The sequence below is a fragment of the Oryzias latipes genome, chromosome 22, assembly GCF_053564925.1.
Source record: "Oryzias latipes strain Hd-rR chromosome 22, Olatipes_Hd-rR_3.1".
Lineage (NCBI taxonomy): Eukaryota > Metazoa > Chordata > Actinopteri > Beloniformes > Adrianichthyidae > Oryzias > Oryzias latipes.
In genome coordinates this window covers 8,238,628-8,261,611 of record NC_136258.1, presented here as the reverse complement: position 1 = coordinate 8,261,611, position 22,984 = coordinate 8,238,628, and the positions used below count along the sequence as shown (strand labels likewise).

At 51.8% G+C, this 22,984-nt stretch overlaps 2 protein-coding genes across 14 annotated transcripts; one reads left to right on the top strand and one right to left on the bottom strand.

The window, feature by feature from the left end:
* The first annotated feature begins 1,508 nt into the window (after nucleotides 1–1,508).
* On the top strand, nucleotides 1,509–9,275 carry jade1 (jade family PHD finger 1). Of its 9 annotated transcripts, none has more exons than XM_004082696.5 (11): nucleotides 1,509–1,749; nucleotides 3,047–3,110; nucleotides 3,603–3,667; nucleotides 4,216–4,373; nucleotides 4,506–4,690; nucleotides 5,687–5,898; nucleotides 6,016–6,183; nucleotides 6,258–6,374; nucleotides 6,625–7,188; nucleotides 7,484–7,601; nucleotides 7,697–9,275. In XM_004082696.5, the coding sequence occupies exons 2-11, from the start codon at nucleotides 3,062–3,064 to the stop codon at nucleotides 8,719–8,721; spliced, it is 2,661 nt and encodes an 886-aa protein (XP_004082744.1). In that variant the 5' UTR covers nucleotides 1,509–1,749; nucleotides 3,047–3,061; the 3' UTR covers nucleotides 8,722–9,275. The 9 variants fall into 9 exon arrangements, with proteins under 9 accessions (XP_004082744.1, XP_011489003.1, XP_011489005.1 ...); XM_011490701.4 differs by having other exon boundaries at nucleotides 1,628–1,749; nucleotides 3,021–3,110; XM_011490703.4 differs by having other exon boundaries at nucleotides 1,670–2,850.
* A 2,206-nt stretch (nucleotides 9,276–11,481) lies between these two features.
* On the bottom strand, nucleotides 11,482–22,384 carry nsd2 (nuclear receptor binding SET domain protein 2). Of its 5 annotated transcripts, none has more exons than XM_020700610.3 (22): nucleotides 22,237–22,384; nucleotides 20,493–21,107; nucleotides 20,146–20,305; nucleotides 19,854–20,020; nucleotides 19,504–19,725; nucleotides 19,140–19,326; nucleotides 18,028–18,137; nucleotides 17,821–17,917; nucleotides 17,628–17,737; nucleotides 17,191–17,280; nucleotides 16,716–16,842; nucleotides 16,443–16,643; nucleotides 16,053–16,232; nucleotides 14,809–14,965; nucleotides 14,537–14,739; nucleotides 14,338–14,441; nucleotides 13,992–14,261; nucleotides 13,748–13,864; nucleotides 13,391–13,532; nucleotides 13,205–13,311; nucleotides 12,812–13,010; nucleotides 11,482–12,720 (listed from the first exon to the last, which is right to left on the bottom strand). In XM_020700610.3, the coding sequence occupies exons 2-22, from the start codon at nucleotides 21,084–21,086 to the stop codon at nucleotides 12,413–12,415; spliced, it is 3,852 nt and encodes a 1,283-aa protein (XP_020556269.2). In that variant the 5' UTR covers nucleotides 21,087–21,107; nucleotides 22,237–22,384; the 3' UTR covers nucleotides 11,482–12,412. The 5 variants fall into 5 exon arrangements, with proteins under 5 accessions (XP_020556269.2, XP_011491920.3, XP_020556268.2 ...); XM_011493618.4 differs by having other exon boundaries at nucleotides 22,092–22,358; XM_020700609.3 differs by having other exon boundaries at nucleotides 21,933–22,259.
* Nucleotides 22,385–22,984: the final 600 nt, after the last annotated feature.

Genomic DNA, 22,984 nt, shown 5'->3' with positions numbered 1-22,984 from the left:
TTTCTTCTGTGTAAAAACAAAAATCCATGTAAAGGCCTGAAAAGGTGAATCAGAGGAGAGCTGGGTCTCCACTCGTTTCTTCTTGTGAGTCCGTTTCCCGTCAGATCCGGAGAGATTCTTTCCGATCTCCTGACTTGTGCTGAATCTGTTCTGCCTGCAAGTCTCCCTGTTGAGGAATCAAAACCCCAGCAGCGGTTGTGTGACGGTTTGGGGTTTATTTAGGATGAAATCCTCCTCTTTCCTGTTCATTCACATGAAAAAGTCCTTATTTGTATGAAAAAGTTTGTGATGTTTAGTTAAATAATATTGTGACGCCGGCAGCTTTGAGGACGCCGACACTCGCAGTGTTCACTCGAGCCAACGGAAGGATCATGTAACGTCAAGCTCCGGGTCTCAGAATGAACGTATGACATGCAGGAGAATGTCAAGACGTGTGGGGGAAACGTGGGTTTCAATTTAAGCTCTGAAGGGACCCTCATTCAGGTCAAACGTCTGCATCTTTAGGTGGGAATTATTTAGTCTGAAATCTGGCAGAAACTTGTGACAAAACAGGTTATTGTCACTTATATGGGTCATTAAAAACTGAATATGTGATCATTTGGAACAAAATTAACAACCCAGAATCATTTAGGGCTCATTTAATCATAATCAAGGTAGGATTTCTGTGTTTAATTTGTGGCGAGACTCTTAACTTAGGTGTATATTTACCCTTTAGAATTGACTTGAACTGAATATAAAGTTTTTGTGGTTTTGATGACATGTTAAATAAAGATTCAAAGAATCGTTGTGTCCCAGAGAGATAATTGTCCTATACCCAACATACAGAATAAGAACAGTTTTGTGTCAAGAATGATTGGAAATGTAATGATTAGATTCTAGTTTAAGTATAAATTTAAAGAAAAACAATAAGTTTGAACTTTAAGCAGTGTTTAAGACCACTATAGTCTCCTTTTCTTCGTTTGATTTGGACGCTAAAGCTGTAAGTGTTTCCTCTGGGTGCTGTTGTAACGACCAAATGGTTCATAGAGTTTATGTAAAGCTCCAGAGAAAACGTTTTTTCAGAGACAGTCGGATGATGAATCAGAGACAAATTAGGATCAAGTGAATTAGAAAATGTATATATGACCTCAAAACTGTTTTAAACTCAAAAGTACACATTCTCCACATTGTTTGTTGAAATCTTAGAACATAAAATTGTAAATTCGCAGAAAAAAAAATATTGTAAGAAATATAGAGAAATAATAAAACAAGTAAGTTCAGCATTTGAAAAAAAAAAACTAAATTATTTTGTTTTATTTCCTTTTTTGGTCTTAAAATTGTTTCAATTCAGACTTTTCAAGTTTTCACTGCTGAGCCTATTTTGACGTAGGGGCGGGGCTTTGAACTATTTTTATTTCAAATTTGAAATGTCTGTTTTTCAAATGTCCAATCTGTATTTTTAATTTTCTCAAAGCTGATCCTAATTTGACCGCAGAAGAGTCAAAGTCACGTTGCTGCGCGTGCGTGTTGCCCACAAAAGCTGTGGAAAATTACTTTCCGTTGGTCGTTGGTGTGTTTGGAGGGGGTTTGCCGCCCTCTGGCGGTGCGCAGGCGCAGCTGCGCCCCGTAGTCCCCTCCCCTTTCGCCGCTTGTGTTTATGTGTATGTGGAACGCGGGCGAAGCGGAACTCACTCGAAAAAAAGAAAAAGAAAAGAAAACAGCGCTTCTTATCAAACTCTGCCACCAACTTCCACCGGCCTGGCGCGCTTTGTATGTACCCCAGAATTTACTCGAACTCACTTACTACCTGCGCGGTGTAACTCGGTGCTCTTATCGGGGTATTTGGGCGACTTTTACCCGTGGCAGTGTTACGGTCGCAGCAACGATCCGCTAGGAGAACGCGACATCGTCATTTAAAATGGCGCCAAAGCTTAAGTTGAGGCAGGGGAGCGCAGGTAAAACATGCCTCCCTGCTGCTATGCCGCGCCGCCTCCGTCATTTCTAATAACTTGTGTCGCTCATGCATTCACGCTGGCCGTGGAGTAGGTCTTTGACCTTTAACCTTTGTCCTAAAGCTCGTGGTGAGTTGGTTTTAAACCAGGAGAGTGTGCGATGCTAGCATCGGTGGCTAATGCTAAACACAAATCGCTGTCACTGACGTTAGCCTGCTGCTAAAAAACAGGTCAAAGCAGTCTTGTTCTTTTAAGCAATGGCTTAGCTCTATTTCCTAAAAGGTTTTTTATGAATATACGCAGAGCCAATTTAACAAATTTATGCATTTATTGATAGTTTATAACCTTAAAACTAAAATGCGCGGTGAGTGGGTGGGCCCGCGGTTAAGGCATTAGCATGAAGCTAATTCGAGCTAGAAGCTGCTTTAAAGCCAGGACGTGTGCGTTAAATTACAACCATCCTCTATATATAGAATAACCCTGTGTGTTTTTAACGGTTTGCAGGGCTAACAACGCTACATGTTGCTACATTTATCACGTTCTGCTGCTGTTGTTGGCTCTCCAACGGAGCGTCACTCGAACTGTCCAGAACCTCGCGGTGCTAGCCGACCCCGAAACCTGCCGGGGCGGGTTCCTGGGGCTCGCGCGCGGCAGCCCGGTAACGGCTGGTTTCGTAACTCGGCGGGTCGCTGCTCTGTTTGTGTCGCATCTTGTGGAAAGTTGTTGTCATCGCCCGCACACGTCCCTGACGCTGCGTCATCACCTAGGAAACGGGAGCAGGCCTTTCCTGCATGCGTGTAGCCCGTTTGCCTCTGCGCGCACTGAAGCGGGACTGGTGTTGTTTGTAAGAAAGTCTGGAGCTGTTGGGATGTCAGCTTCTGGTGTCGCTGCATCAGCTGTTACCACCATGATTCTGCAGGTTTGGGGACTTTTGCAGAGGTTTTGTGTTGATGGAACCGACCTGGAACTCCAACCACCACATTATTCCTTGTTGTTTGTTTGTGTGGGTGTGGGTGTGTGTTGTTAGTCGGGAGTTTCTAACCATTTTAGTCTGACTGAAATGAGTTGTATTTCATTTGTTTGTAACAGTTTCTCTGTCTGGCTGTTTTCTGAAGTGTTGATAGACGAAGATGAAGAGGAGCCGGCACCTCAGCACCAGTGATGACTCAGACAATGGCAGTAAGTGCTGAGTCACCTTTAGACTTAATGTTTAGACGCCATCCAGATGCAGCGACTCTTCCTCTCACTCACAAGAATATCCAAAGTTGACATTTAAATCAAGTTTGAAAGGTTTCTTGGAGTTAGACGATAGTCTGTTGTCACTTTTTTGTCCTGAAAATGTTTCTTTTTTTTAAATGCAAAGTGAGTTTGTAATTCGTGGTCAGGTTTCACATAGAGGAAAACCGAGGTCAACCGGTTAAGACCTTCTGTTTGTCAGAAGTAAATGATGGTGTTTGGACTGTCTTATCTTTATGGACGCAGTCAAACAAACAGAAACAACTGGTAGGGACTGATAGCAGCCTCCTCTGCTTCCATTTTCTGGGATTTTGCAGCAGAAAACCAAACCTTTCAGAGGTTTAAGAAACTCTCCTTCCCACTTTCTGGTCTGATTGTTTTTGTGAGTTGTTTGTCTGAGCAGCAGGACTAAACTCTGCCATGTTTGTCCCTCAGGTAGCTCCACCTGCTGGTCTCATTCGTCGCAGCACCGGAGGGGCGGCGGGCAGAAACCCTCTGAGGTACGTCAGCATTTCTTGACGGCTGCGTTGTGTATTTGCAAGCCGTGGGCTGCCATTGTGTGATCTGTGAAGACTCTCCTTCATCCAGGATGGTTCCATGCCAAGAAAGAGGGTCATCTGGATGTGGTTTTTCACTCCAAAGCAGCTTTTTCTGCTTTGAATTTGTTAATAAGTAAAAACTGGAGCACATCAAGTGTCTTTGAGCAGACGGTGTAAGGAAAGGCTGACTATCTAAGTTCCAGAGCTTAGCATGTGTGGATGGAAACTTCTCTTATCTTCTGAACAGCGTGTGGACTTTGTTCCTGCAAGTCACACAATCTATCACTGCCTTCCTATTGGTGGCTTTTTGCTGCTGTTGCAATTTTTTAAATCCTGTTTTTTACATTTCTGGCCTTCAGTTAAACATTTATATGGAACAACTAATAGTTGTTAGGTCATTTTTTATGATATTTGTCCAATTTTTCCAAAGTTTACAGTGAGAACGGGTGTTGTGTTTTAGCTAGTGGGGGCAGACGGGCTGTAACTGAGCGCGTTCGCTTGTGCGGCAGGTTTTTAGGACGGACCTGATCACCGCCATGAAATTACACGACTCCCATCCGCTCAACCCAGAGGACTACTTTGTGCTCGCCGACCCGTGGAGGCAGGAGTGGGAGAAGGGAGTCCAGGTTCCTGTCAGTCCGCAGTCCATCCCACAGCCCGTCACCAGGTACCACGCACCCCGTTGTCTCCACGAGTCCCCGTGTTTTCAGAAAACCCGCGTCAACTTTTAAAAACCCCTTCGTGGATGACGCGGTCTGGGCCTGAGTCGTGGGTTGGAAACATGTGCCGTGTTCTGCAGAGTGTTGGTGGAAAAAGAGAAGGAGCTCATGTTCATCAGGCCAAAGAAGCTGATCCGCACGTCTGGCACGGAGGCGCTGGGATACGTGGACATCCGCACGCTGGCAGACGGGGTGTGCCGCTACGACCTGAACGAGGAGGACGTGGCCTGGCTGCAGATCGTCAACGAGGAGTTTGCAGAGATGGGTGAGTTTGGCATGCGTTGATTCCAACTTGTGAACAGGAGACTTTAAGACCCGCGGCATTGAAAATTGTGTTTTTAACATGTTCTTTTCTCATGATGGAGGACATTTATAAAGACATTTCAAGATTAAAACTCCATTTTTGAGTATTTCTGTATTCAAATGGTGATGGATCAGGAGCAGACGTTTGAAAAAGCTGAGGTTTGTTGACACAGCAGCTGCCATGGGCGGGGCCAAAGTCTCCCTGCTCCGCCCTAATTCCAAATCCTCCATTTGCACGCCAACAGATCCATGAACGTCTGTGTTTTCCTGGTCTGAGCTGGAATCTGGATCTAAACTGTACTGCCGGATAGCTCTGAAATTGCTCGCTGTTTTTGTGCTATGCTAACATTAGCTTGGGGTTGTGAGGTGCTGGAAGCTAACAGGAGAGAGTGTAAACAAAGGCATGATGGGATATCAACATAGGGCTACTTCCATGCCAACAGTCAGCCCACAACCCAGGCAGGAATTTCTAACGTCTGCAGAAAATCTGTCTGCTTTTTGCATTTTGCGATAAACGGCACAATCCTGATTAAAAAACCACTGGGACCAGTTTTACAATCAATAAAAATCTAGTTGGAGAGGGAGAACCAGAAAAACAGCTCAGCTGTGGATCACTGAAGCGACAGCAGCTTTACCCGTCTGTCCGTCACCAAAACACGTCAAAATGCGGTGAAGTTTCAGGGTCACGACCTTTGCTACCTTCATGAACGCTGCTTCTGGTCGGGAAAATTCAGCTCTTCAGTTCTGGAGCTCAAACATGTAAAGCAACCCAGGACTTGTGGTCTTTGCTGCAAGTGCTGTAGGTTTCGATGCTTACAGAGACCAGAGAGGTTCACTAAACATGCAAACGGACACAAATGACCCGGTTTCAGATGTTCAGCGCTGGGGTCCACAGCGACCCCTGGTCTCCAGTCAGATCTCCGGATCATTTGCTGACGCCGTTCTGCTGCCGTTCCAGGCCTGCCTCTGCTTGACGAGAACACCATGGAGCGGGCGATGGAGGAGTTTGAGCGCCGCTGCTACGATAACATGACGCACGCCATGGAGACGGAGGAGGGGCTGGGCATCGAGTACGACGAGGACGTGGTGTGCGACGTCTGCCAGTCGCCGGACGGCGAGGACAACAATGAGATGGTGTTCTGTGACAAGTGCAACATCTGCGTTCACCAGGTCAGCGGATGGAGGGCGGAGCCTCCACACTCTGAATATTTAGTCTTTCTCTTTCCTAACATTGTGAAAAACTCTGACCTTTGACCCACTAACATGAAACCCTCCCCTTCTCCTCAGGCCTGCTACGGCATCCAGAAGGTCCCCCAAGGCAGTTGGCTGTGCCGGATCTGTGCGCTCGGCATCCTCCCGAAATGCCAGCTGTGTCCCAAGAAGGGGGGGGCCATGAAGCCGACCCGGAGTGGAACCAAGTGGGTCCACGTCAGCTGTGCCTTGTGGATCCCAGAGGTGAGGGTCAGCCCCGCCCCCCCGTCATGGTGTGTTTACCTGCTGGTGCGTGACGCGTCCGTCCTGCCGTGCAGGTGAGCATCGGGAACCCAGAGAAGATGGAGCCCATCACCAACGTGTCCCACATTCCCAGCAACAGATGGGCTCTGATCTGCTGCCTGTGCAAAGAGAAGGCCGGGGCCTGCATCCAGGTACCGCCCCCGCCGCCACTGCCGCTCACCTCCACAGCCCAGTTCAGCAGGACGTAGCAGACGGGATCACCCGTTATCAGATAATTGCTGTAACGGATCATCCTGTTTTCATTTGGAAAAACTAGGAAATGTGGTATAGATGTGATGTTTGGTGATGATTAAAAACAGGGTTTGGTTTGTGAACCGTTTAAAAACCCACTTCAGCTCTGATTTCAGCCCGACATCTGACTGTCGGTGTGTTTCTTCGTAGTGCTCAGCCAAAAACTGCCGGACTGCCTTCCACGTGACGTGTGGCCTTCAGGCCAACCTGGAAATGAACACCATCCTCACTGAGGACGACGAGGTGAAGTTCAAGTCCTTCTGCCCCAAACACTCCGGACACCAAGGGGCGGAGCCGCGAGACCAGGAGTCGGAGGACGAGGAGGAGGAGGAGGAAGCCGCCGGCCATAAAAAAGGCAGGAAGGGTGGGGTGACACGGGGGGGAGACGCGTCTTCCTACCCTCTGCCGTCCTACGACCAGGAAGGCCTCAGCCAGCAGGAGAAAAGAGTCAGCCTCCGCAAGCTGAAGCTGCAGGAGATGGAGGAAGACTTCTACCGGTTTGTGGAGGTGGAGGAGGTGGCCGGCAGCCTGAAGCTCCCCCCAGAGGTTCTGGACTTCCTCTACCAGTACTGGAAGCTGAAACGCAAAGCCAACTTCAACCAGCCGCTCCTCACGCCCAAGAAGGATGAAGAGGAGAGCCTGGCGCGACGGGAGCAGGAGGTCCTGCTGCGCCGCCTCCAGCTCTTCACCCACCTGAGGCAGGACCTGGAGAGGGTAGGTTTCTGGGGGGCGAGGGGGAGAAGACGGTCAGGGGACGGGCCAGACAAAGCTCTGAAGTCGACTGAATAAAAACCCAGTGAGACACGGCGTGTTTGCAGCCTGTAGAGGGGGGGGTGATGGGAGGACTCTGCTCCCCCAGCATCTCCCTGTTCTGATGCTTCACTGCAGCTGCGGGCCGCCGGTGGAGCGGCTCAGTCTCTGTGACAAACGAACAGGAAGACGTCGTAAAGCTCCGGGTTCTGCTGTGTGAAGTCATGGTGATCTCTATAGAAGCTGCTGTTGCTTCCAGGTCCGGAACCTGACCTACATGGTGACCCGGAGGGAGAAGATCAAGCGCTCCCTGTGGAAAGTCCAGGAGCAGATCCTGCAGCAGCAGGTGGTCCTGCTGGACCAGGAGCTGCTGAACGGTGAGTCCTGCCTCCAGACGCGTCGCCCTCTAGTGGTCAACGTGTCGGTAACGGTCAAGACGGCCTCATGCTGATCCCCAACGGTTTCGTTTCAGGCAATCCTTCGCCCAAAGACCTGGAGAGGGTCTTCTCTCTGGGCTGGTTGTCCTCTCAGTCCAGCTTGTCCCCGAGTCTCCCTGAGCTGCAAACCAAGTCACCGAAGCAGAGGAGAAAGACGAGCAGCGACCGGAAGAACCAGTCCGACTCCTCTCACACCCAAAGGAGAGAAAATCAGGCCAAACCCGTGGAGATGAAGGACAGCAGCAGCTGTCAGCTGGGAGAAGTGGTTCCCGCTCAGGCAGGAGGCGGAGCTCCAGTCCAAAGCGCTGAAGTCAGCAGGGAGGGGTGGAGCTCCAAGCTCGGGAGGCCAGACGTCATCCAGGAAGCTGTAGTCCGGCTGCACAAGGTGGAAAGCAGGAAGGCTCTGAGGAGGGAGGCCCCGCCCCCTGAACAGGAGGAGCGGGGGAGGAAGAGGAGAAGCGAGGCCGCGGACGGCTTTGCTTGTCCGATGAAGAACAAGCTGGGGTCAAAACACCTGGAGAAAACCGTCTCCATCAGGCTGGTGGACATCAGGAACTCTGACTCAGACGAGTTCTTCATCGACGAGGGCGTGGCCAAAAGAGGCCCCGCCTTCTCAGATGTGACGCCAAACTCTAAGGTCAGCAGGGCCAGCGTGGTTTTAGACGCCGCCACTCTCCCGAAAGCCAACGTGTGGCTGAGAAGAACACCCATCGATGGCGCCCACGCCCCCCCGGGGGCCGCGGCCGGACACCTGAGGAGCTGGGGGAAGTTCCGGATCCCCAGGCGGGGCGAAAGGCCTCCGGCTGTGGCGTGGAAGGAGGCGGCGGAGCCACACAAGCCTCTACTGAGGCCGCTGACCAACACGCCAGAGCCCTCCTACCCCAGAACACGACTGCGCACGGGGGCGGAGCATGACGGGTACCCGCCCGACCCCAAAGGAGGTCATGCGGAGCTGGAGCCCTGCCTGAAGCGCTGCCACTCCCACGAGCTGAGGGGCGACGCCTCTCTGGGGCGCCGCTACGGCTCAGACATCATCCGCAGGGGCGTGCTGGCCTCATGATGAGGGGGGGGGGGTCCGCTACTCTTTGTACCGCTATTTTTCACTAGAGATGACAAAATGCTAGATTCAGACCAGAGCAGATATTTATTTTTTATCCGTAACATAAATGTCAAGCTGAGCTAGATTCTGTTTATGTCCGTTTTCCCAAAGAAAAGGAGTAGAAAGATGTCACGTTGCCATGGAAACGCTGGCTCATCACAGGGAAAAGCGGGTTGTTTTCCTGGGACCACAGGTTGCCATGATTAAGTGTTTGGGTCGTCCAGGTCTGGTCTCGGGCCAAACACAGGAAGTCCTTTTACGTCTCTTTTCGGGTGGTCAGAGTAGCGGCCAGTGTTTCCCCGGCAACAGCACTTACGTGTAAAGGAGCCGCGATGGTTTCCGCCATGTGCCTAACTTATTTGAAGCGTTTGCACTACGAGAGGACGGCACAGGCGAAGAGTTATTTTTTACACTGAAACAGGAACGGCGTTTTTCGAAACAGCGCCCGCCGCTGCACTGCTGTTATGCAAAAAAGGAGGTTGTCGTCCCGAAGACACAATAAAACTCTGAAGGTGTTTGTGCGTCTGTCTGATCTTCACACAGCCGAGTCTGCAGACCGTTTCCATCCAAAAAATCCACGGATTTCTCTTCATCTTCACATTCTTTCTTAACATTCTGTTCCTGATCCATCAGTGATCAGGACCAAAAGCTCCTGCTGCCTTGTGAGTGTCTGTAGGTCAGGGGTCACCGACCTGCTGCTCCTCCGACCTCCACAGTGAAGAAAAAAATGCTAACGATTTGAATAAACAAAGATTTGTGTACATATTTATAAACTAAGGCGGTCTTATATTAGTGCAATTCTTTTTTTTGACTCCTGCTGACACGAAACTAAGAGGCCTTGTGTGGCTCACCGCTCCTCCACAAAGCAGATAACTGAGCAAAATGATGGTAAAAGGTTTAATTGTTACTAGAAGCAGCTTTAAGGGTATCTCCTCATGTTCTGATGCACAATAGTGTCTTCTTTCTGTTTAGAGGCACAGCTATCTAAAAAATAAAGGCCTAAAGAACGAGTCAATCACACTTCTGTGTAATCAAACTGTCCAATCAGGAAGCAGCACTGACTGACGGCCAGTTTCACGTTTTAGTGGAAGTGGAACAGACCATAATAGGCGATCAGCAAAACTCTCCAGTACAGGAGTGGTTCTGGACATGGTGACCACGGTACCACGAGACGGCGTCGACGGCCCACACAGGTGGGGCAGCTCATCAGGACGGCACGTCAGTGCGTGCTGTGGCGAGAAGGTTTGCTGTCAAGGTAGTGTCCAGAGGATGGAGGCGCTGCCGGGAGAAAAGCCAGTACATCAGGAGATGTGGAGGAGGGCAACCAGCCGGCATCAGGACCACTACCACCTCCTTTCAGCGAGGAGAAACGGGAGGAGCACCGCCAGAGCCCGGCAAATTGACCTGCAGGCCCCAAACATGCACGTGTCTGCTTAACCCTTATGCTATTCTAGGCACTTAAACATTGGGAGTTGGGTCATCTAGACCCACTAGACAGTGCTCTGAACCTTTTTTCTTCAATGATTTGTGATCTTCACTGGTGTCCATGGATTACATGAATTCTTTCAACCTTTATCCACCTTTGTCATGGTAGGGAGAACACGTCAATGTAAGAGTGGGGTCATAGGATAGCACAAGGGTTAAAAGGTTAGAAACAGACTCCATGAGGGCGTATGAGGACCAGACGTCTACAGGTGGGAGGTGTCCTTACTGCCCGGCACCGTGAAGACATTTGGCCTTTGCTAGAGAACACCAAGACCGGCAAATTCTCCACTGGCGCCCTGGGGTCTTCACAGATGAAAGCAGGTTCACACTGAACATGTGTGACAGAGTCTGGAGACGGCGTGGAGGACGTTCTGCTGCCTCCAACATCGTCCAACATGACCAGTTTGGCAGTGTGTCAGTAACGGTTTGGGGCCACAGAGCTCTCTGTGTGCTCTCCAGAGGTAGCCCAAGTGCCAGTAGGCACCAAGATGAGATCCTGGGACTCCTGTGAGACCAGATGCTGGTGTGATTGGTCCTCGGTTCCTCCTAATGCAAGACAACGCTGGACCACATGTGGCTGGAGTGTGTCAGCAGTTTCTGCTAGCTAGACAAAGGTATTGATGTCACAGACTGGCCCGTCTGGTCCCCAGACCTGAATCCAGCTGAGCACATCTGGGACATCATGTCTCAGTCCATCCAGCAACACTAGACTGTCCAGGAGTTGGTAGATGCTTTACTCCATATGTGGGAGGAGATCCCCCAGAAGACCATCCGCTGCCACATCAGAAGCATACCAAGGCGTTGCTAGGAGGTCACAGGAGCATGTGGAGGCCACGCCCACAACTGCCTCATTGAATCCCAGCTGGATCAGCCTGTAGTGAGTTTCTCCAGTTTGATTTTGAGTGTGACTATGCATCCAGACCTCCATAGGCTAATAGATTTAATGTCCATGAATAATTCTGGTGTGTTTGTGTTGTCAGCACATGTATATGTGAAGAATAAAGCAGAATATGGCGTTCCTTTCTCATGACAGGACACTGAGGCGCTGCTGTCAAAGGTGGAAGCGGTTATCTTTCTAATTGAAGTCTCCCAAACGTTTGGAAAAGAACGGCTTCTTAGCAACACAAACTTTGCGGCTCTTTGGGTTTTGAGCCGTCAGAAACCGGACCAAACGGGTCTCTTGGCGTGACGGGTTGCGGTAGAGGAGCATCAGACAGGAGGCGGAGCCAGTGAGGCTGAAGGTTCCTGCACTTTATTGCTCGGCTCATCGGAGGTGAGATCCTGCAGACAGAGTTTCAGGACGACACCTGAACCATATTTACAATATCACTATTAGCACTTATACATTATGTACATATTAGTCTCTGGTCTGCTAATGACAGTAGTTACAAGTGGATCTACACACTACAGTGCTCACAGAAACAACGGGCTGCACTACATTCACTCAGCGTTGGGACGAGGACTCAGGTGAGACGTGCTGCAGGTGAGGACAGGTGGAGCAGCATCCACACGCCTGACGGATGTTTCACTTCCTGTTTTTAATGCTCTGCTGTTTCCTGAAGTCTGAACAGACTTTAACGACACTACTCATCCAACGGTGCAATTTTATTCAAAATAACCACAAAAAAAAAGCCTACACATAAGAAACAGAGGAGCTGGTCAGCAGCAGTCAGACGCCGAAGAAAGGTCACGGTGTGACATCATCATCATCAGCTCCAACCTAACCCTAACCTACGTGGCTAAACGCTTACATGATCTAAGGCTAGCAGACAGCACAGCGGCCCTCTAAAGCCGAGCCGTACTGTGTGCGTGTTGCCTTCTGCAACACGTATGAACTACACATAAAAAATGAGGAAAAACGATAATTTGGCAACCTCTCACTCCACCAGAAATTCTGGTTTTGGTATTTTATGTCCACAGATGACGTGATAAAACCATGAACCATGATCTGAGGACGTTTGGGGAAGGGGGGGGGGGGGGGGGGTGTCAGCAGGAACCAGCTGGATGTTCTCTAAAAAAGTAAAAATCAGAGCTGTGAGCCTCCAGCGGCTGCAGGTCCAGGTGTGTGCGCCTCTGCAGCTCGGCTGGAGCACCTGAAGACGTGGAGAAACCGTTTCCCTGATGAGGCGGGGGTCCGGAGAACAGTGCCGGGTCCGGAAGCGACCTTTCAGGCTTCTGCTGCTTTCCGTTTGGAGCTCTTGGTTCTGCCGCCGGGCCTATCCGCCTTCCGGGAGCCTCTGGAGCGGCTGAGCGGAGCGGGCGCGGCAGCACCGCCCACTGAGCCCGGGTCGTGGGCGGGGCCGTTCGCGCCCTCCAGCTCGTCGTGCTCCAGACAGCACAGCTCGCCGCCGGGGGGGCGGGGCCACAGCCCCCCCTCCTGGTGGGCCTTGCAGAAGGAGTTGGGGCAGAGCTGGCAGAAGGCCTCGGAGTTCTTCCCGCAGACGTCGCAGTGGTGCCACGGGCAGTCCCAGCGGCCTGCGGGACACCGACACGGTCAGACTCCACCAACATCACACCACGACCACCGCAGGCCGACTGCAGCCTAACGGGACGGCGGCGAGCTCACCGAAGGGCCTCTTGGTGAGGTTGAGGCAGGACAGGTGGTAGGCCTTGGTGCAGGTCTTCTTGTCGCACAGCACCAGCTGGCCTCCGTCTCCGCAGCGGAAACACTCGTCCTCCGACTTCTTTTTGCCCTCGCTCCTCCTCTTCTTGTACTTCCTCTTCGGCCTCTTGCCTTTGGGTTCTGCCGCGTGCCCGTTTGAGTTCTGTAAGGGAGGCAGAAGGCCGCTGACTGGAGGAAACGCTAGTCTCCTTCAGGACCTCCCCTCTGTGTTTTCATAACTTTACAAACTGATCAGACAAACTTCAGACCCTCAAACTATCATTTGTAGTTTCATTCAGTGAATCTGCAGTGGTCCGCACTGGAAAAGGTCAAAGTTCGCCGCTCGTCTGCACTCACCTTGGGCCGATCCCCCAGAAAGCCGCTGCAGTTGGGAGCGCCGCAGCGACAGATGGTCTTCTCATTCCCGAGGCAGTCCAGGTTGTAGTTGAAGGTCAGCTCCGTCCCTGCGGCACAAAAAAACAGAGTTGGAACCGGCGCGCGGCGCCTGGGAGCAGACGTGACCTCTGCTGAAAGTCGGGCGACCTGCAGGAATGTGGCAGACGGCGAACAGGCCCACGCGCGTGTCTCCGTTCACCGTCCACTTCTGTGTCTCGCAGTTGGGCTGGCAGCTGTGGTTCATGAAGCGGGAGTAGTTCCCTTTTGGGCCGGCGTCAATGATGCGGTCCTGCAGGAGCCGAGGTCAGAGGTCAGCGCGCGGGCGGAGGTCTGGCTGCATTTGTGGTATTGACTACTGTAATGCTGCAGCGGCCTGCCATGCAACACTCCCAATGCAATACCGGTTACTGTAGCTCCCTGAAGAGGAGGCGCTGCAGGAGGGAGCAGCGCCGCCATACTCAGAGGAGCAACGCCCTGCCCCCGTGGCGGCGGCGGCGGCCTCACCTTGTCGATGGTGAGCATGTAGAAGTTGGTGATGTTGTTTTCATGAGCGTACTTGATCCGGGCTCGGCACTCCTCCTCGTCGATCAGCTCTCCAATGTACTCGTTGACGAACTTGCCCTGTGAGACAAAAGCCCCCCCACTTCCTGGTCAGCCCCCCCCCATTTCAAAACTGTGGGAGGCGGGGCCTTATACTTCTACCAACTCTGCAGCAGGCGGAGGCAGCCCTGAAGCCCCTCCCACTCACCTTCTTGATGTCCCTCAGGGCGACCAGGCCCCAGCCCTTGCCGGGCGTCTTGATGATCTTGGTCTCGGGGTAGAGACGTTTGGTGAAGTCCTGGTTGCAGCAGCGCTCGCCGCTGGGACACACTTGGGGGTGACACTCGTACTGCAGCATGCGGTTCAGACACTCGGACTCGAACCCGCACGGCCGCTCGTCCGTCGGCTTGCAGTTGCACTTGGGGATCTCGGAAACATCGGCGGTGTAGACCTGGACTCTGCCGTAGGGTCTGTTGACCTGAGGGGAGCAGACGGAGGAGACGTTAAAGAACAAGCTCCACTTCTCCTTGACCTCCCGCCGGCAGAATCCGGACCTTGATGAATTTGTAGGGCGGCGGTTTCCGGCTGCTCTCCTGAGCCTCCTTGGCCTCCCGTTTCATCTTCATCTCCTTGAATCGAGCTTCAGCCTCCAGCAGAGCTGAGGACAAAGATCCAGACACACCTGAACACCTGAGCTCTCGGTCTGCAGAGGTGCTCGGTCCCTTGGTCAGACCGCCGCCACGCCGTCGTTACCATTCTTGAAGACTCGGCCGATGCCCGTCCTCTGGTGCTTGCTGCCCCGATCGCCCTCCATGTAGGGGAACACTCTGCCCTGGTGGGTCCAGAAGTAATCTCTGGAGCCGAAGAAGAAGACCGGGAACTCTCCGATTTCATGCCGAAGGTGCTGGATGTTGGTGGGGATGTTTCTAGGGTGTTGGATCTCTGCCGGCCACCACCTGAGAGAAGACCAGGGGTCAAGGCGGGAACGCTGCAGAGGCATTGGGATCAGACGGTTTTATCCATACCTGTACGTTCCCAGCTTGACCCAGATGATGTCTCTGTACCGGGGCTTCTTCCCGGCCCTGCAGTCGTTGCAGTACCAGCTGCCGTCGGGCATGGCGATGTTCAGGCAGTCCGGGTGAAAAGCCGCAGGACAAGACTCGCAGCAGAGCAGCTGACCTCCTGCACAGCAGAAAAATCCACTGAAACCAAGACCACAGCGGTCCACAGACCTCCACATGGAGACCAGGTTTCAAAGTCAGACTCTCTCCTGGTCCAACAGATGTCAGGGTTTTAGGTCAGCTCAGTCTTCACTTTTAATTTAGGATCCGTCCATCATTCACCAGCAACAAATCAGATTAACGCAGAACTACATCTGTGTTTTTGGCCAAAACAAACTAAATCTGTATTTTAAAGATAAAGAAATGTGAATCAGGCTGGAGCTCAGACCAGCAGAACGTTTCCACACAGATGAAAAGGTGTGCGTTTCCTCTGGGGAGCCTTTGGCAGCTTCACGTTCACCTCAGCCAGAGGTACCGACCAACGAGGAAGGAATATTCCAGCCTGAAAACTCCAGACACACCCATATTCCCCACCCAGAGGACCGGCGTCACCATAACCCTGCTAGCAGTTACGGATGCAGCTCGTGATGACATCACAGCAGAGTCCTGATGACATCACAGCAAAGTCCTGATGACATCACAGCAAAGTCCTGCAGCTAGTGATGACATCACAGCAGAGTCCTGCAGCTAGTGATGACATCACAGCAGAGTCCTGCAGCTTGTGATGACATCACAGCAGAGTCCTGATGACATCACAGCACTGCAGTAGAGCTAATATTTGAAGTGACGTAGATGAAAATGTGTGGGCGGACAGAAGGGAGGTTCTAGTTCTCTATGATTGATTTGCAGCACAGAATGTTTACTTTCACTGCATTGATGTTTACTGAGCCAAAGGGAGTTTATATTGGCTGTAAATGTATTTGCACATATACTTTATAGAGTAGAGTGCTTGTTCAGTGTCTGGAAGTGTTGTTTTCATGCCGTGCATGTGTAGAACACAGTTCCTCACTTCCCATCTGAATCAATGAAAAGACGGTCAAACCTTTGACTCCATTGTTCAAAGAGTCAGAACCCGTCATTTCATTGACATAAAAACCCGAAGGGATTGCTTCGGAAGCGTGAACCGCCCGTTTGGACCCACGTTTGGGGAAACGCCTGAGCAGTGGTGCAGACAGCAAAGGTGTAGTTTACAGCAGTTTCCTGCAGACCTTTGGAGCAGACGAAGCACCAGCTGACGTTGACGTGGCTGTGGTGGCTGTAGCCCTTCTTGGCGTTGAAGTGGTTGGTGCAGACAATGGCCGTGTTCGTGATCATCTCGCTGCCTGCAGCCACGCACAGGTCGCCGACGTGGTACGCCACCGGACAGCGAAGGCAGCGCATCAACCGACCTAAGCAAGAGGGAGACACCGGGACAGAGGAGCTCAAAGCCGGATCATGAACCAGTCAGGTCCCAGAATTCTCTCTGCAAACACTGATTTCATTGGTTTAGTAGACTTTGTGACCGTTTCGAATGGATTTGTCCGGATATGGAGAAGCTGAAAGGCCTCTGGGTGGATGACGGTGTCAGAAGGAACCCAAAACCTGCATCACAGGCTCACCTTTGGTAGACTTGTGTTTGGTGCGAGAGCCGTAGTGGCAGGAGAGGCAGGCGTGGAGGGGGCAGCGGAGCCCCTTGTTGTCAAACACCGTGAGCGGGTTGAGGCGGATGCAGGCCTCGTGGTAGAACTTGCCGCAGTGCACGACGTGGCAGCGGCGCACCTCGCCCTCCGACTGCTTGCAGGCGAAGCAGGAGTGGATTCCTGCGGACAAGCGGACACGGTGATGAGCGTGAGGCCTCCGCCCGTCACTCCTGCAGCGTCGCATCAACGCACCGGCTCGGCACTGCTGGCAGAGCAGCTTGTCTTCGGGCTTGAAGGACGGGCCCAGGCAGTGGAGGTGGAACATGCCGCAGCACTGGCCTTCACATGGAACCAGGTCCTCACCTGCCTGCTCACACACCTGCAGGACGGCACACGTTCACAGAAATGCTCAGAGAAAGGCTGCGCTGGATGCTGGACTCTTCATCTCCTGAACCAACATGAAGCTGTTTTGCTAAATTCTTCTGGTTTCTGAGGCTCTCTGAACATCACATCACTCAAACGTCCCGAAGTGTCCGAATGCAGCATTACATGAAAACGGCTCTGTCAGACCCAACGGTCAGCCCTGATCTGGTTTGAGAGGACTTTAGGAGTTGGGGGAGGGATCTCCAGCAGAGTGAGGCTCCTGGGTCCAGCTGGAAAACGATCTCTGTGCTTCTGCCTTCATCTGCCTCTACAACCAACCAGCGGGAAAGCAGAGGAGACCTACCTGACAGACAAACTCCTTCCTCTTCTCCCCCTTCTTGGTCCCGTCCAAGCTGTCGCTCGGAGAATCGGGCCGTTCCTCGCTCCCGGAGCCCTGCGGCATCAGCGAGACAGAGCGTCAGCTTCCCTCAACAGAATGGCGTGGAAACCGCCCAACATCTGTGGGTTTCACTGGACACAAGCTGAGCTCAGGCTGGTGCTGATCCAGCAGTGCTCCATGATGGAGATCCAAATGCTTTAGCCACAACATCCACCCACTGGTTGGGATTTAAACACCACGGATTTAAAAAAATTCACATTTTAAATAAAATAGGGATTTTGTGTTAAGGGAATTAGCGAGGAGCCCTGTTCTTCCAGGCGACCTCACTCAGTGACTGAGCTCTAGACTTAACAAAACGGAAAAACCCAGACTGAGGACGCAGCTCTGCTTTGTGTAGTCACCTCAGCATCAGGACAGGGAGAGGACCGCCTCTTCTTTGCTTTGGACGTCTTCATCTCTCCGTCCTGTTTCCTTTTTCTCCGTCTCTTGGGCTTCTCTGTACTCTGGTCCTCTGTGTGCAGGAACCACATTGACTTAACCAAACAGCTGAGAGAGAGAGAGAGCAAAACAAGCACAGCAGCTCTGTTGACCGACCTTGAAGGCGAGGTTGTGACTTGTCTGCACGTTTGCGGGCTTCACCTCCATCCCTCGTCTTCCTCCTCCGTTTGTTTGGACCCTCTGAGGTGGAGGCCTAAGAGAGAAGAGCAGCAGGAAGGTTTTCCACAGGGCTTCTGCCGCATCGTAGGCGTTTTAGTGGAAACCTGAAACGTTTTGACGGCTCTGCGTCGGGCGGCCCTTCACCTGCTTCTCTGGATCTTTCAGAGCGCTGCGTCTTCTTCTAGGCGGTTGATCTCTGTCAGCTGCAGCGCCCGCTTGAGGCCTTTTGGATCTCTTCCTTCGCTCTCTTCTCACTGAAAGAACAAGCTGGAGTAAATTCAGACCTGAAGAGCTCCAAACCCTACAGAACTCCTCCTAACGCTGCCACCATATGTTAGCGGTTTACGCAAACCAGGCAGGACCAGATGTTGCAGTTGATGAAAAAAAAAACTCGCTAGAGGCTGGACGAGGATCCAAAGTCTGCCTTTACGCCCCAAATAATCCGCTTTTCTGTCAGCAGGTATAAGGACGCCACAAAACCTTTACTTTGCCCCGCCCACAACCCTACCCAGGATTCATTTTTCTTTCAGAATCTAATGGGAGGAGGGGGGGGGGGGGGTCCTATTCTGTGGTTTGAACCATTGACTGTAAATGAGAACTGGACTGAGCGAGTGTGACGTCCGGTCGCCACTTTGGACGCCATCATGTCGGAGCCAGGCAGTGTCGGTAAGAGTTGGCGTTTCTATAGCAACCACTCATCAATCAGGAGGGAGCTTGTTGGGAGACCACACCCCTACCGGCTCGACAGAATCTGTCAAACATTTTGAATGTTGGAGGTGGGGGCCAACGAGCCGACCTACCTCTATACAGGCATCTGATTGGCCAGTTTAAAACTTGAATAATTTTTATCAGAATGTTTAAAAAATGGTATCAAGACCCAGAACGGTTCTTCTGACCAATAGAATGACTGAGGAACGGCCGTTTGTTTCTCTATGGAGCCACTTTCTGTTTGGAACGCCATGGGGGCGGGGCCAATGAGCTAAACACATCTGAGGACTGAACTGTGAGATGCTGCTGGAATGAACTCAGAAAGGAAAGGTTTCCCCTCAGCTTCTACCAAAACCACCCAGACAGCTGTTCTTGATCGTCTCCTCCTGGAATTCAGACCAACGGTGACGGAGAAAAAGAAAACATTTCCAAAAATCCAACCGTCTCCCAGGAACCCCACGGGTCAGAGCTGATGGACCCATCTCTGGTTCTGTCGGCCGCACAGGTTCAATCGCTCAGATGGACGGGAACCAAAACCCCAAACCAACCTGTTCCCAAACGATCCTCAGTTGAAGAAGGCAACTTTGGTTTTCTTTTCGTCTTGACCGGGTCGCGGGTTCTGCTGGCCGCACATTTGCTCTTCCTCTTGTCTGCCTTGGTCTGAGCCTGTCTGGGTCTCCTCCTCTTCTTCTGAGCCACTGGTTCCGCCAGAGAATCTGATGAAGACGAGGAATTCTGCAAAACAGACCGATTTCAAAACTTTCCTTGTGGTATAGCAAAACACTGAAGAATGGCAGCACATCTCTGACCAGCCTGCATCCACTGACTGTACCAGAACCCAAACTTCAAAAATGCAACGACCCGATCACACAGCAGTTCCATCCTGCGTGGAGCATGCTCAGAAACTCTCACCGGGTCTGAAAGCAGCCTGGCTTGGCCGTCCAGGACCCCGTCGTCACAATCCTCTGGCTTCAGCTTTTCCAGAATGTGGGGGTTCAGCTGAGGGCCCTCCTCGTTGTACAGAAACCCAAAGTTTTCCAGGCGTTCGTCTGGCGGCATACAGAGAGCCTCCTTGGCCTGAATGACGCCCATGTTCCACTGGGCCTGGAGTTTTTGGGGCACGGAGGCAGACGTCTGCGGGACAACCGAGGGAATAAAGAAGATATCGATAATTCAATAAGAACCATGGAACTTTGTTTCAGAGCCCAAACAAAGCCTGCTGTATTTGACTTAGAAAAGGACACCGGAGCCAGAAGGTTGACCTTTCTATGGGTGACACACGAGCCCGGCAGCCTGATGCCCTGGCAGAGCTCGGGGTACTGCTCCTCGCCGCTGAAGGACACCATGTTCCTCTCAAAGACGTAGCCTCTTTCTGCAGCATCTCCAAAGTACTGAACGTGGTAAAGGATGTCCAGCTCGCAGGTCACCGCTGAGAAAACAAATCAATTAAAAGACGTTTGAAAATACAACTAGAACAAAAAGACAAACAAAGAAAAGGAACAGAGTTAAGCTTCTATCAACCGCAGGTCTGGGGGGGGGGTGGCGGGCTCTCACCCTTCTGTTTCTCTTTAAAGTGACTGTTGAATTCTGGGTCGTTGGTCACCATGCAAGGCCACCAGGGGTAACCCGACACCTTGGTCCAAACCACATCTCCAGGACAGAACCGCGTCCGCGAAGGACACTCCCCTCCAGGAAGCGCTGACATCAGAGCCGGCTGGGGGAGAGACAGAAAAACGCCGTCAGAACAGAGCCAGAAAGAGTCCATTCATGACTTCACATCATGAGGAATTTCAACAGGGAAAAGGTTCTTTTGGCTTCAGTCATGAACTTTTTCTTTCAGAAAGAGAAGCCTGACATGTAAATGCGATGACTTTCTCATATTGGTAGGAAGTGAAGTGAACCTGAGCTACTGCGGGTTCTTCTCCAGTGTTTTCGTGATCCACAGGAAGGACAAAGGTGCTGTTTACTTGAGCCTTCGGTTTGTTGGCCGTTCCTCTCCTTTTCTTCACCTCATGCCTCCCATCAGGACCAGACAAAGTGTCCTCGGTGACCAAGCCGACCCCGTTGGCGCAGTACGGCTCCAGCGACGGCTGCTGGACCACCTGCGGTACTGAGACGGTGAGCTCGGGTTCGGCGTGGGCCGTGCCGTTGAGCTGGTGGGGGCCGGTGGCGGTGGGAGCTTCGGCCCCCTTGAACATGGGTGGTTCTGGGGCGCAGAGCTGGGGCAGCACCGCGTCCTGGTCCCCGTTGAGCACCAGGGCCGTCAGGTCTTTGAGCTTCTCGTGGGTGTGGTGGTTGTGGCCAGCCATCTTCTGGAGGACGCCGTCCTGAAGAGTGGCGGCCAGCTGCGCCGCCGCCTTGTCCATCAGCAGAGCAGGGTCGCTGGTCACGTCCCCCAGGGCTTTCCGCACGCTCAGGGACTCGGGGGGCTGCTTCATGCTGACGGGGTTGGCTGGTTCAGGCATCGAGGGCAGGGAGCTGCCTTTGCCGTCCATCCCTTCTGACCTCCGCAGGAGCTGAAAGAAAGACGAGCATCATTATTGTCAGCACAGAACTTTTCCAGCAGCATGTAAACAAACAGACTTCTACCGGGAGAGAGAGCGGGATCTATTCCACCGGTTAACGTAAGCAAAGCCCGGGGACCACCGGAACCGCGCGTCTCCACGGGGATCAACGAACAACTCTCATCCCGACATGGACCGTTCCCAGCGGGGCAGCGTCGCCCCGAACGAGGACGGGTTAGCCGCTAGCATGGTCGGCGTGTAGCTCGGCGGTGCGGACAGCCGCGAGAACCGCGGCATGCCCCGAATGCTGAGCGAGTGGGTTGGCCGCGGCGCAGCCGCACTGCACGCCAGGAAAGCCGCGGAAATGCCCCGTAAAAAAAAAGATGCAGCCGTAACCGGAAAAACGGGATGCATCTATTTTCAGTTACGAGCGGAATGCAGAACGGTGCTGCCGAATGTGCCAAAAGAAAAGAAAAAAAAATGAGGTCGTCTAATTAATGCAGCGTTGAAATAACAACGGAAGCACCAGCAATTAGTCCAGATCACGTCATGCAAAAAACGAGTCCAGCAACAACAGAAGGGGACGGAAACTCATGGATAGCAGCCGCATCTCTGTCATCAATACAGTCAGCCATGATAGCTTCTCCAGCAAATAGACAAAGCCGCCACTCAAATATTCCATGCAGTCGCACAGCCGGAAAACCCTCAGCAGATACGTACGCGGACGTTTTCTTAGGCGCAGCTTGTTTGTTGAACTAAGTTGGGTAAAGTCTTCAGATAAATCGGTATAAACACAGAAGACGTGGGCACCATGACAGCTTGTCCCGAAAAACTAACCGTGCTAGCCGAAGCTAACCAGCCTCTATTGAACAGCGTTAGCAGTTAGCCGGCTCGCCCGCTAAAATGGATGGTCGGCCCGAAGCAGCGCTCGCGCTAAACCTCCGAGCCGCCGCCGCCTCTGGACTGACAACATCCCCGCGGAGCTCCGCTGCTCACCCGCCGCTTGAATCGGGTCTTCGGTCGTTACAGCAGGAACGGCGTCTCCAGATTCATCCCGGAAAGCCGCGGACTTCATTCAAGTCGAATCAAAAGCTTGCGGGAAACTCAAACTCTGCGTCGGACCAGCGCGAAAAATACTCACTTCCGATTGGTCGGAGGCAGAGCGAGGATCCAACCGGTCCTTTCAAAAAAAACCAACCGTAGGAAGTAGCTGACCCCCGAGCCTGCAGACGGGGCTCCAGCCGCTTTTTACTCCACGTTTCAACTCGCAGTCTTTCACAAATGACACTGAAAGGATTTGAAGTCATGTGCTGTTTAGAAAAGATGCGTGAGCATCACACGGAGGAGACGAGCATTCAACATGACCGAAGTTATAATAAACTGTTGCAAAAGAACAAAATATAAAACCTATTTGTAATTCAAACCCTTTTTAAATTCATCAGGACAGCAAACGAGGTTCTATACTTATGAAAAATGGATTTAACGGTACAGAAAGATACCAAGTGCGATACAACTAGACTCTTGCAACAGTGAACACAACAACAGTATTTTGCGTGTTTTCTGCTCCAAACCAAGAGTTTGCAAACATCTTGGTCTGAAATCTTAAAAAGACTTTTAAGTCTGCGCTGGTCAGGCTGCTTTTTTAATAACAAAACGTGCAGTACCTTTAGCGTACGCTAGGGGGCGATTAAAGGAAGCACTGAACCCAAAGCCGGAACAGCTCATCTCACAATGTTCTGGTTGGTTTGCCTTTCAAAAACAAAATAAGAAATATTTTCCTCCAGATAGAATTATGGAGGAAATATATGAATTATGCCTCATATCATCTCTCTCTCTCTCTCAGATAGAGAGAGAGAGAGAGAGATGATTGATTTTGCTAAAATGTTTTT

Bases quoted from the DNA above. Each gene is read 5' to 3' on its own strand.
- jade1 (XM_004082696.5), top strand. From the start codon at position 3,062: ATGAAGAGGAGCCGGCACCTCAGCACCAGTGATGACTCAGACAATGGC. The intron at 3,111-3,602 runs GTAAGTGCTGAG...TTTGTCCCTCAG, and splicing joins TGATGACTCAGACAATGGCA to GTAGCTCCACCTGCTGGTCT. The intron at 6,375-6,624 runs GTACCGCCCCCG...GTTTCTTCGTAG, and splicing joins AGGCCGGGGCCTGCATCCAG to TGCTCAGCCAAAAACTGCCG.
- nsd2 (XM_020700610.3), bottom strand. From the start codon at position 21,086: ATGGACGGCAAAGGCAGCTCCCTGCCCTCGATGCCTGAACCAGCCAAC. The intron at 19,327-19,503 runs GTGAGAGTTTCT...TCTGTTTTGCAG, and splicing joins CCAGGCTGCTTTCAGACCCG to AATTCCTCGTCTTCATCAGA. The intron at 14,442-14,536 runs GTAACGACGGCG...CTTTGTCCTCAG, and splicing joins CGGCCGAGTCTTCAAGAATG to CTCTGCTGGAGGCTGAAGCT.